The sequence below is a fragment of the Siphateles boraxobius genome, unplaced genomic scaffold (assembly GCF_051911475.1).
Source record: "Siphateles boraxobius isolate OS27281-9 unplaced genomic scaffold, OSU_SipBor_1 6, whole genome shotgun sequence".
Classification (NCBI taxonomy): domain Eukaryota; kingdom Metazoa; phylum Chordata; class Actinopteri; order Cypriniformes; family Leuciscidae; genus Siphateles; species Siphateles boraxobius.
Window position 1 is genome coordinate 25853002 of NW_027509186.1, and position 13345 is coordinate 25866346.

General features: G+C 37.0%; 1 protein-coding gene across 1 annotated transcript; it reads left to right on the plus strand.

The window, feature by feature from the left end:
• Window positions 1-426: 426 nt before the first annotated feature.
• bbc3 (BCL2 binding component 3) lies at window positions 427-11294 on the plus strand. The gene is made up of 4 exons (XM_077208435.1): window positions 427-727; window positions 1998-2256; window positions 4954-5135; window positions 8748-11294. Exons 2-4 carry the CDS (start codon window positions 2010-2012, stop codon window positions 8847-8849), a joined length of 531 nt encoding a protein of 176 aa, XP_077064550.1. The 5' UTR covers window positions 427-727; window positions 1998-2009; the 3' UTR covers window positions 8850-11294.
• The last annotated feature ends 2051 nt before the right edge of the window (window positions 11295-13345 follow it).

Here is a 13345-nt window from a genome sequence, read left to right on the forward strand (position 1 = left end):
AATCATAGCTTTTAAAGTGTGGATCAAGCATCAGTCGGTTAAAAATGCATATGAAAAATTACAATTATGCATATTTAATTTTTTTTTCAGGCAGTATAGGTGTGCACTGTATTTGCACCCTGAACTTAAAAACTTTTTCTAAAGGCACATTTAGTGCACTGTCCTATATTTTACTAAATGATGTCACTTTCATGTATTTTGCTGTATGTAATATTCTATGCAAAACAACAATTGTAAGTACTTTGTCAACTGAGAGAATGACAATCATCGACAAGATCTCACACTCAGTACAGCACACTCAGTACAAACTACAGGAATGCTACTCCTATTGCCAATAAACAAACAACAATGGGCGTGTAAGGGCTGCTGATTCTTGTGCTGTCTCGACTGCTCGTGTGTGCGTGTGTGTTTACACCGTCTCTCGCCACGCCCCTGATGATGAGCATGTCAGGACTTGTTATGAATCTCTCAGAAGAGGGTGTGGCTTAAAGCGAGCACTTCGCGGGAGTGAAAGCAACTCGCTGTCAGCATAACCCTTCAGTTTACAACCTCACGAGCACACGGCTAATGACGAATCCCTTGAACTGACACACTTTTTCTTTCCTGCAGTTTGTGGAATAATATGAACGGACATTTCACGAAGTCTCTTTGAAGCACGACACATATCTGGTGTCAGAGCATAGCAACCCTGGAAAAACATCTACTTACTTGCAACACATTTTTGAAGGTAAGCGTAAATGTGTTTTTACTTTTGTTGAACATGCATCTCTTTGTTTTTTTTTGCAGTGATCGGTGAAAATTACCTATTTGGCAGCCAGTAGATGTGGCACATTACTGCTCTTTAATTATGCACAAACATTATTTAAATGACAGAATCAACCTGACTGCATTTGGTTACACGAATAAAAATCATCATTTTTTTAATCATGTTAGATCAGGTAGATATTTGCCAACAACGTTACCATTTGTTTACAGTTTGTGTAAAAATAGAGTTTGATGTTGTCCTCCCCTGCTTAAAAAATTCCAGTTTAAGATGGAAACTGTGTTTTGGAAAATACAGTTGGTTTCTAGCTGGTCTGGGCTGCTCGTTTGTTCAGGTGCACGCTGCTAGACCAGCTACCAGGTGGTCAGTCAAGCTGTTTTTGGAACTGGTAGCTGGTCAACCAACAAATAAACAGCTTGGACCGTCTTAAACCAGCTAAAAACCAGCTAACTTACCATGTTGCAAAACAGACCTAGCCTATATCTGCTTATGTTAGAAGAAGTGATTTAACGTTAGCTAATGTTCTAATACTACAATAACCGACTATTTGTATAATAGAACAAGCATTTAAACTATGCCGTGTATCAAAGAACTGCCTGTTTCCAAAAATTTCCACCTCTTCAAATCTTTAACCTTGCATCACTCAACAAGTCACCGGCTGTGCGTTGTAGGTGCCACTTTTCCGACGCTTCATAATTTCCACGTTCACAATATAAGCCCTTGTTGCCAATTGAGAAAAATTGATAAAAAAAATCATAGTCAGTGTCGTAATTAGGAAAATGTAATATGTATTCCAGTGGAATTAAGCTTTTTAAATGCACGGAGTGTTAGAGAGACTCGCTATAGCGCAAGACTGTGTTAAAGCGCGCGAGAAGCTGTGTGTGACATCGCGTGCACGGATTTGTTTACAAACACATTCGTGAGCACGAGGCTACAGTTTCTGCCATCTTGTGGACGCTCAAAATATAGGTTGCTAGGTCAGAAAAGAAAAGAAAATATGTTTTGATTTTCTTAAATTATTATTATTATTAATACATAAAGTCTACATGAGTAAAAAATATTTTCATCTTTATTTGGTCTATAGAGTTAAATAATTTTTAAAGTGTTCCCCTTAAAATTTGCATGCAATTATATATGTTGTCATTTTTGTCCAGCTGCATTTTTTAACAAACCAGGTGACGTTCAAACAGGTCAGATGTTTTCTAAAACATTTTTCTGCTCTTCTCATGTCAAGGCTGTAACGGGTATGGCCCGACCAGAGATGGAAAGCAGGGTGGATGATTGCAACCCCGGAGCACCGAACAGCTGCAGGATGGAGGTGCTGCGTCAGGATGCCTGGCCCAACGGCAGCGTCAGTCAGCCCTGCCACCGGCACCGAACCATTGCCACACAGACCAGCACTGTCTCCGCACCACTACCCCACGTCCCAACACAAGATGCCTTCAGCTCAGACAGTGTCCAGCAGCAGGACTTTCTACTCAGGGATATTACAGGTAGGGCGTTACAACATAGAGATCATGCTTGTGAAATGATGTTTATGTGATGTGCACGGTGGAAATCATTAGCATAATATATTTAAATGAGATTCAGAAGACGAAATCAATGGCTTTGACTCCAAGGGTTAAAATGCAGCAGGACGTGCCCTCCCCTCCCCAGTGAGAGAGCTCAGACATGTTTAGACATGTTCTTTGCTGTTGGCTTCCTGTCAAGTGCTGCTCAGTCCACACTGGCGACCTGTCACTGAGAATCACGCATCGTCTCAATGTTGTGGTTTCTCTCACTCCTTCCGCTCTCTATTCCTCATATTTTTAAACTAACTTTAGCTATCATTTAACCTTATCTGACACTTCTGCTGACACTCCTCCTTAAAGGCTTTCCTCACTGGCTGATAGCCTGTTTCTGGTCCCTCCCTGTCCTCCAACTATCCACCCTATCCCAGCCCACCCCTCCCCTCATTCCTGTCCACCAATGGCTGGATTTCAGCTCAGGCTGCACCGGCTTGCAGTTACCCTGGCAACAAGCCAGAACCCAGCACTCCCGCTTTCTCAAGTCACCTGCGCCGAGGATCAGCGGATTCCCATGGCTGCAGGACTAATCCCCTCCGCAAAGGCATTTTCTCAGTGCGCTAAGCAAGAAAAAGATTGATCATATGCTTACTTAAAGTTAATCTTTAAAAACACCGATAATGTAATAACACTGTCTTTAGTAAATTTCAAAATGAATATCAATTTTTCAGACTGTACATTATAAATTCACTTGTAGCATTAAAAACAATTGATTTTAGTCGTTTTTTATATATATATTTAGTCGAAACATTACATTAAAGTTCATTCACATTGTATAATGATATCATATGCTTGTCAGTACATTCGTCTGTACACCTTAAAAGTACAGTATTTCAAAGACAATCGAAGTAATTATGAAATTACATATGAACCCAATTTCACAGACATGGCTTAAAGGGTTAATGTTATGAAGCGATGAGAATACTTTTTGTGCAGAAAACAAAACAAAAATAAAGACTTTACTCAACAATCTCTTCTCCTCCATGTTTAGTCCCAGACTAAAATGCATGTTTGAGCTGTCTAAACCAAAAGCAGGAGGGTTGCAAAAAGTATGGTTGCAATGTTTCCAGAAACTTTCCAGAGTTTGTTTACATTTTTCAGGATTTTGGGGGAATTTTCTGAAACTTTTTTAAAGTTTCAGCCCCTTTGCAACCATGGGCACAAGTGTGACTGGTGGGCACTGGGATTTTAAAGTGTGTTAGCTATTCGCTGTTTGTTTTGTCCTTATTGTGACATGTATCCGAGTGAAATGGTGTCTTGAATGAGGGAAAAAATGTATGGCGGTACTTGATTTTGTTCATTGGAGAGTAATTTTGATTAAAGATTATGAGGGCACATTAATTTAAAAAAATGATCTGTACAGATAAATCATTTATAAAAAACACTGCAATATCCTACAAAAATTGTGATTTGCACTTTTGATTTCATGGTGACTTTTAAGAATTACTATTAAAGGGCGGGATGTTATGCCATGTTAAAATAGCAGTACTTATTCAGAGGTGATACCTATTATTGCTTTCCTGCTGTCACCTAAACAATAAGGATTTAAGGTTTCCATTCAATCAATAAAAGATGAGTTGTTATATATTTAAGCAGAATGCTTAGATAGAATATATATATTGATGCTATCGTAACAGAATGAGAAAGTTAAATAGAACATAACATGACCTAACAAAACAAACATTGTGGATCAACATATGACATCACATGCTAACAAAAGTTACTTAAACAAATAGAGAATTTGGCTTACCAATGCATATGAAATCTCACTGCTCTTGTAAACTCTGTTGAATCTGTATTTGGTTAGATTATCCACTCATTTGCTTGTCTGCCTGTTAAATAGTGGCAGACAGTGGAACAGTCCCACATATCTCAGTTTTGTTATGAGAACCCTGTTAAACTTTTGCCAGTGGCACAATTTTACTCAAAGTAGTAACTCTAAATGAACTTGGGTACTAGTTTGACAGTTTAAGCAGATTGTATGACAATTTATGACGATTATCAGTGGATCAGTTGCATACAAACGGTAATCTTATACAACCAGAAGTGGTGTTGCATTTAGTTGAGGAGCTCAAATAAAGCCCAAAATATGCTTCCGCTGTCCGCTCCCCGCACTGTCCACGTATCAACAATTTCGTCATCAGGAGGACGTCCGCGGACGTCGATAGATTTTTATTTCCTCAGTAAACTTCTATTAATTAATTAATAATTAGAAAAGTAAAAAATGTTCAGGTGATGTGAAGGAAAATCTCATTAAAAGAATTTAAATAAATATAATATTTTATGTCTACCAAATTATAATCATATGGTGCTGTGTGCCAACACACAGAAACATGCAGATCGTTATACGAAAATCATACAGAGAGGACACCTGGATAATTTTATGTCAATAAGTCTCTTAAAATAACTTCTTTTTCACAAGGTTTTTTATTTAAGACAAGGTCAGTTCATGTTGTGTTCCTCCCCAAAAAATGTAATGGTATTTATCAATTAAACATTTATAAATAAAGAAATATTTTAACTTGAATTTTTAAAAAATCTTTTTTGAAAGAACATATACACTCATCTATTCAGGGAATTGTGTGCAATTAATATAATATTTGTACTCTTATTGTTTCTATTTAGGTACAGAACAGGAACTTCCCTTGCCTGATCTGCTAGCAGACAACCAGAGCTCCTCAGAAGAGTCGACGTCCAGCAGCTCTACCGCTGAGGTCAACCCCAGGCTGGAGGAGCAGGCGGTCGAGAGGGTGGCCATACAGCTGAGGAGCATTGGTGACGAGATGAATGCTGTTTTTCTTCAGAGGGTAAGGATCACGTTTGTCTAGTTGCAACAGTTTAAATATGCCAAAGCGTCATTAAGTGTGATTAAGTAAACAGGCGCGTACAGGGCAGTGTCTGTTTGTTAATATGAGCGAGTGTGGCAGGGCGTGCACAAATGTAGCCTCCAGTGGGTCTTCTTGTAAATGGATCAATATTATATTCACAATCCTGTAGTGAGTGTTGTGACTGGAGTCGAGTTTCCAGTTGTGGCTGAACTTAATAACCTTCTCTCCCTCTCCCCGCTCTGGATCCCTGTTGTATCGCGTGAGGAGCTAGTCTGTGAAGCGAGCAGGAATAAACAGAGGCTAATCCCCTCCCCCCCGCCCCCGACTGAACCCACCTCCCCCTCCTTTCCTCAGACAAACACACATGACGTCACTGCTTTGCCTCTCCACTCTTTGATTTAGCCATGTTTAAGTGTGTGCGCCACTTTCCTCATTTTTAGTAAGAGTCAATTGTTTTGTTTTTTCAGTAAGTGTCACTCGTCTCAGATTCCTGTACATGCTAATACACTTGCACTGACACACGCAATGCAATAAAACAAGTATGTCTCGTTGAGGGAGCTGCCGGCACGGTCATGTGCAGAAAGTCTTCGACCTGTCGTGTGGCCTCACTGAACTCTGACACCATTGTGTTTTTACTGGATGAAGGCTCTGTTTACTGTGACCGGCAGAAGAATGACATGACAGGGACTTCCCTCAACGGAGCAGAGCTACAAAAGCTCAGTGCAATTGTGCTGTATGTATGCTCACAATACTGTTCTCTTTACCGTAACATGTGAGACCGCCGGTCCATAGATCCTCCTTCCGCCCACTTGAACTTTCTTCTTTGGTCAAGGCTGTAACCGTGTCTTGAGCATTGGGGGGAAACCAAATTTTGTTTATAAAGCAAAAAGAAATAGAACAGTGAAGGAAGTTCTAGGTGTCATTTTTATTTTTATTTGCAAATAATATTTGAATTACTTTTATTTACAATTTGAACTCGTAAAACGTGTCTTGTCTCGTCACACTTAATTTAAACATCATTTCTATAGGAAATATAATTGGTTAATAAATGTTTTTATTATATTATGAAAATACATACTTAACTATTTAATTATATTAAAAAATATATTTTTTATAATACAATATTTAGTATATTAATCATGGAAATAAATAAAATCTTTCAATAACTCATGAAAGCTTCTATATAATAAAATATTTATTTTATAATATAATGTTTATATATAGTAATTTCACGTAGTATATTAGTTCTTAAAATCTTACATAATATTAGTCATTGTCAGCTTTTAATAGGCTGATGGCAAAAAGATTGGGTATGTTCCAAAATATTGGATCTGTGCATCGTAAATGAAGCCTTAAAGGGTAAGTTCGGCGTTTTACAAGTAAAGCCCTGTTTTTAAGATCGTTTCTGATTAAATCGAACGCTTAAGATTAAAATTTGGACACATGCTGCTGTCCTGAGAATTTTAGGATTTTGGGTTAGCACAAATACAATACCCACCTATACAATGGTTTCATAGGGGCACTTTCACAATCATTCATATAAACGGAATTAAACTTTAGTTTACAAAGACGTGAACTCACTGAGTGGTCTGGGGTGTTCACTGATATGCTCACGCAAAAATCGCTGCAAAAGATGCTTTCCAACAGGTGTTTTACCATTCGTTGTAAAACTATGGACCTATTTTTCCAACGTCTCACAACCGGAAATTGTTCCAAAAACTACGATAAAACCTGTTGGAAAGCATCTTTTGCAGCGATTTTTGCGTGAGCATATCAGTGAACACCCCAGACCACTCGATGAGTTTCACGTCTTTGTAAACTAAAGTTTAATGCGTTTATATGAATGATTGTGAAAGTGCCCCTATGAAACCATTGTATAGGTGGGTATTGTAGTTGTGCTAACACAAAAACCAAAAATTCTCGGGACAGCAGCATCTTTCCAAATTTTAATCTTAACCGTTCGATTTAATCAGAAACGATCTTAAAACAGGGCTTTACTTGTAAAACGGCGAATTTACCCTTTAAAGACATGCTGTTGTCTATTATGTCATTAAAATAATTTAAGCAACAATATTGACAAGAAACCACACAGCTCCCTAATATATATATATATATATATATATATATATATATATATATATATATATATATATATATATATATATATATATATATTTGTTCTTTTAGTACTGTTTACTTGTGTTATTATTTGAAGCAATGTTAACTTAATTGACCTTTTTTTTTAACTTAATTAGTTAATATTTAAGCTTTTAAATAAACATGTTCGTTAGCATAATAGTTTATGCTGTAGTAACAAAAACTTTAAATATGCATTTTTATATTGGAAATTCATTAGTCGAAAGATGTAGTAATGTTTAGCTCATTCTTCCACTGTCACTCTCTTGTTTTCCCTCTTTCACTTGATCCCCCCCATGAAGAGTTATTTTTAGCGGATGACTCATAGCAGCTGTTGAGGAGTAATGTGCTGCCTCTCCTGACTCCTCTGTGTGTCTGAGACTGCCTCACCCCACCTTGTGTCTGTGCTCACACGCGTACACATCTGTGCTAACATAAACCTTGATACTCACTCCCACTCAAACACATCGTCACAAAAGTCGAAGCAATTACCTCACGGCCGCTGTAGGATAGAAGAAGTGGAAAAAGCTAATAATTACACAAAGCAAAAGTTTCGAAATTCAGTTTCCAAACGGGGAAGGAACTAAGACACAGACCTCAAATCAACTTTGCCAGAGTCGTTTGCTTCATACCATTGTGACAAAAAAAAAGTATTTAATAGTATTTACAAGAAGTTCTTAATAGTATTGAATGTGCACTTTTTAAAGTTCTTCAAACCTCAAGTAAATTGTTAAAAAAGCAGTATTTGCAGATAATATAATATTAATGATATAAAAGACCCCTTAAGTGAATTAAAAGAGAGTACACTTTCATTACTTTATTGCGTGTCTTAATAAGTTTTACTTATATCATTTTATATTAAAGTTACAATTAAAGTTACTATATATTTTAAATGTACTAAGTTTCAATAGAAATGACATTGAAGTATATTTTAGTTTAATATAAATGCTTGTCAGTACATTTGGCAGTACACTTTAAGCAGATTTCAAAGACTATAGAAATAGTTATGAAATTACATATAAAGCGAGGGTATGGAATGTTTTTCATGAACAGTTTTTGTTATACTGGTTGAAAGTCTCTTCGCATCCTGATAGAAATTAATAATAGAAGTCGCATAAATATTAAAAAACTGTATATATATCTTCTGTGGAAGTCTTAGGACCAAAGAAATGTTCATCGCATTTGGTCCCAAAGTTCCCATTTAGGTATATTCTCTGAAAGTATATTATTTTTTTTCACTTCTTAAAAGTATGCTTAGTGTACATCTTTTTCACAAAGGTAGGTAGATGATTAGAGCAATATCTGAAATCTAAGTAGGTCGACTGTTTCATTTTACAGTCCCTGAGTGCTTTGCAATGTACAAAAACAAGTTTTTAGTAATTCTTATGTTCCCTTTCACTTTTTGAATTGCATAAAACACATGATGAGCTCATTCTCCTCTCATCTTTGTTTTAGAATGCTGACCCACGCTGGCAGAACTGGAGGGGCCTGTACCGCGGGCTAGTCGCATTCGTCGCCGACACCATCAATGCTTTCTACCAGCACGGGTTCAGATAAACAGATGGGTTACGTCACAGGAAGAGTGCAGGCGCTCTCCTGCCGACCACATAAAGACTCTGGGACTTTTCTGCAGGATCAGATGACACGTTTGGTTCTTAATCTGTGTTTTTTGTTTGTTTGTTTGTATTATACATCTTTTTTTCATGGATTCTCATGTAGCATAGTGACTGAAGCGTGTGTCCCGGTATAGATGTCAGTAGGAGTGCGTGGCTCTCGGCGCGTTTGCATACTCCTTTGCAACTAACTGCAATGCTGTGAAGTTACATTAAGCTCGGATCGCTCTCAAGCAAACAGAGTGATTAGATCTGCACAGCGCCTCAGGCCCAGAAGTACTTTATGTGTCATGGGTTTTCCTCTCAGCCGCCTTACAGGAGCAATAACTGCGCTGCACTATCAGTCAACAGTGGCGCAGGGTGCGCACTCGCACACCATTAATGGAAAACGGGCGATAATTATTAAGATAGTGGAATGCTCACATACTATATTAATGGAGCACAGTTGGATTGTGCCTTGCTAAAACCCTTTTTGAACCCTTCCTTTACTAAAGCCATCAGGGACAATCAGCAGATGGTGTGCGGGTAAACCGACCCTGTTGCCCCCTACCTGAATCTACACTTCGAGACACAAATTTGCCACTTAATTCAAAGATTGGTCACCTCCAATGGAGGTACGAAAGTGAGGCTGCAAGGAAGCCTTGTGGGAAAGCCAGACCACTAGTTATCAAAATGGCTGGAGAGCAGTGTTAATATTTGTATGGATTAAACATGTACATATTTTGTGAGGAAAAAAAGGACAGGATAGAATAAACAGGGAGTTTTGTTTCTTATGTTTTTGTATATTTTGATGAAATTACCTTAAAGTACTTAACATTAAGTTCCTTTTTTCGGTTTGAGATTTGTTTTGTTCTGGAAACATTTTTTGGACCAACACTGGAAGCAGTTGTTCTAAAATCCAGTGGATTTCTACTTGCATTTTGTTTAGGTTTAAATATCTGGAGTCCTGTAAAAAAAAAAAAACAAGTGAAAATCCCCATGAAATGTACTTTTCACAGATAATTCTCAAATAAATATTTGAGAAGCACAAGCTAATTTATTTTGTATGTCCATCATTTGTACTTTTGATAATTTTGATGATTTATATTCATTTTCATTTTTCAAGTGGATTAAATAAGCATGGAGATATTCATTAGTGTTGTGTTCTATGGACCAAATATCTCTGAAGGTTGTGAGAAAAATCCATTTGTATTTTCTGCTGTAACTTATTTGTCTACAAGAAGAACTAAACTGAGCCAAACTTCAATCATACTTGAACGAGTTTGTTCCCTATAGCAGTCTTCGGGCGGTAATTGTTTCTCAATGGGACATTTATCAGTTATTTTGTGATTTTATTGACGTCTGAATCCAGGGGCCAGTTGCATAAACATAGACATTAGTCCTATGTTAAGTCTAAAAATCTAGTATCACCTACCAGAAGTTAGTCAAGGGGCAGTCAATCTTACTTTTCGGCATTATGCCATATTGCAATCTACGTTTTTATGTACAAAAAAGTTTTAACCAATCTTAAAGAAAAAATGTTGATGACTTAAGGCCAATTCGGGCTGCAATTGTTTCTCGTGGACGTCCGTAGAAATAGCCTACAATTGCATGGCACCGTGACCTCAGTGATAAACTCGGATGGCAATTTATTTGCGATGTTCTTCTTCTGTGATCCTATACGAACCCAGCAACGCGCAGATTGAAATAACAAGAATAAGAGAGAAAACCATTGTAACTATATTATTTCAAGCATTCGACATTTTATTTACACCATAAAATCACGCGACTGACCACATGAGCGCGCGTCCCTCGTTTGAATGATCACAGAAGAACGTGAATAAATCGTTTTACTACTGAGATGCCATATGCTACTTTTTTATTTCTTTTTATTTAGATGTCCACAAGATAAACAATTACCATCCTAATATGGCTAAGAAACAACGTGTCAGATCCAGTTCTGTCTGGGCATTATAGCCTACAGATAACACTGTTATGGTTGCAAGCACTTCCCTCAGAAACCACTTTTGAAAAACTGTGGCCAGTCGGTGGGAAAACTCCTTTAACCACTCCTTTCTGTATGCATTGGCTTTGTAATGCCGGTACAGAGTTTTCATGGCATATTGTGGATTAGAAATGCCTTTCCTGTGGCTGTCTGTCTCATGACTTCCTGACTGTGAAACAGTTGTGTGGTCTCCTCCTTCCTGTGCCCAACTTTGTGACTTCTCATCAATACAAGTGTTCTCTGATGCAGAAAGGCCTTATTTGTACTGTCAGATTTACACTAAACACATCAGACTCATTTTTCTAGCTTTGTACTTTTGTCATTTGGAATTTTTGATGTACATTTTTACATTGATTTTGTATTGTTTTTTCCTTACCATTTTCAATAAATACAAGAATTACGAAAGTGTTTTGATTTTTTACAGACATCCTCAAACTCATTTAAAAAGGATTTGAGCCATAAGACTGTTCAAAAGTCTTATCAGTAAAGCCAATTCAATTAGAATATTTTTTACAAAATATACTGTAGCCTACAAGATTTTTTTTGATTTTTTTTACAGTTTTATTGAACACAATATTAATTTAACTTCAACAAAAGCTAAAGTTCAAAAACATTAAAAATTAAGTTCAGCTAAACGTTTCATTTCCCCTCTCACAACAAAGTAAAATTAAACATTAAATTTAGAGGTAGCCTACATCAATAACGATAATTTTAATGGCTTTGCAATGCAACCATCAAATCTAAACAAATGCACACGTCGATATATTAAACACAAATACATGTGGTACAATATGAATATTTTTATAGGCCAGGACTAAAATGCTGCACTTAGTTTTGTATAATATTCAACAGGGGGTCTCGGCTTCGTCTCTGCCTCTTTTTTTATTAAGGGATCATCTGCCTGCATTAACTGAACAGAACAAACCTTTTCTTATGCATGTTTCGTGTTGGACTGTTTGACTGTACTCATGTTGAGAAAACCACGAGTCTTATCTGAACAAGATGTGATAGATTGGGATCCTCTGATTTGCGTGTGCCCAGAACATTTCCCATGCAGGCTCATTCCGGCTTCACCAGTGTTCCTAAAAGGGTTGTTGATCTTTGAGACTTTTCTTTATCCTGTCACATGGTTATGCATTTTATAGCTGGGAGCAACACATCTGTTCTGAAGTAAGATGGTCTCGCCTTAGGCTCCTTCATGATAAGAGGAAGGTTGCTTAATTAAAATGATGAGCTTAACGCAGAGTCCGTATTAATCCTGCTCTCTCCACCGCTAGAGAAAGAGCAGTGGATCTTAATCATTCAGGGACTCTTTACAGCTGCGGCTGTGGTTTCATTTCTCACTGTACTGGCACTGGCAGCGATGTGAAGTACTTAAGGAATTGGGCTTTACTGTACACTTCATTATCTTGGTGAAAGTGTACTTGAGCGCCATTTAAAATGAATACTTGTACTCTCAGTGACATTTCCAAGAAAAAGAAAGTACGGTTTACGTGTTTAAAACAACCCATGAAATCCATTTGAATATTATTTGTAATTGTCCATAAGTATAGTCATTTGTCTTGTGAAAAAAATATTTTGTGAGCCATGACATTGTCTTTGACCTTAAGTGATGCCATTTAATTGTAACTACTGCTGAAGATGGACCAACTGGGTTCAAGTGGAAAATGGACAATGATCGGTCAATAAACAACAATACACCAAATATTAATATAAAATCAACTGTTGACACTTTCAGGTAAGCGGTGTAAGGATATTGGTATCAGTTTAATGCTTGAGCCTTACATTAGGACTTTAAGAAAATGTTGACTACACGGGTTGCTTTACAAAGTCATTTTAGCAACAGATCTTTTCTTCTGTTTTGTGAAGTACATTTGAGAGATCTGAACGTGAGCTTGATGTTGACTGTAAGACAGACTAAACGATTGAAGAAGTCCAGCATATGTCACCAGATAGAAGTCTGTCACCTCACTGCAAGATTGAGATTGAGCAAGAAATGATCACATTTTTTTTCCCCAAAAGGTAAGTAAATAAACATGCACTGATGAATAATTCACAATAAGATAAATAACATGCATTCAGAAAAAAACGATTTTTTAAATTTCATGCTAACTTTAATAAAACAATTTTTTTAATTGTTTAATAAAGTTGTTTTTGACCACTTGTATTTAAATCAAAATTTTGACATAATACCCAGACTTTCACATTGAAAACATGCACATAACTGTGGCGTGTAAATGTTGGCAGAGACATCCTGTCTGTTGTAGGAGTTTTGGCTCTCAGTGAACTTTAACAGCTGTTTTGTTGTTATTATTAGCACAGTACAGTTAAAAATCTTTTCCATGCCAATTTAAACCCGCAATGATAAGAATCTTCAAAAAGTTTGGCCTATTAGTGGTACTCAGTAACCAATGTTTCCACTGTCAATGTATTCCCTGAACCTAAACAATTAAGAA

Coding starts and splice junctions, on each gene's coding strand:
- bbc3 (XM_077208435.1), top strand. CDS start 2,010: ATGGCCCGACCAGAGATGGAAAGCAGGGTGGATGATTGCAACCCCGGA. Junction 2,257..4,953: donor TCTACTCAGGGATATTACAG/GTAGGGCGTTAC, acceptor GTTTCTATTTAG/GTACAGAACAGGAACTTCCC. Junction 5,136..8,747: donor ATGCTGTTTTTCTTCAGAGG/GTAAGGATCACG, acceptor TCTTTGTTTTAG/AATGCTGACCCACGCTGGCA.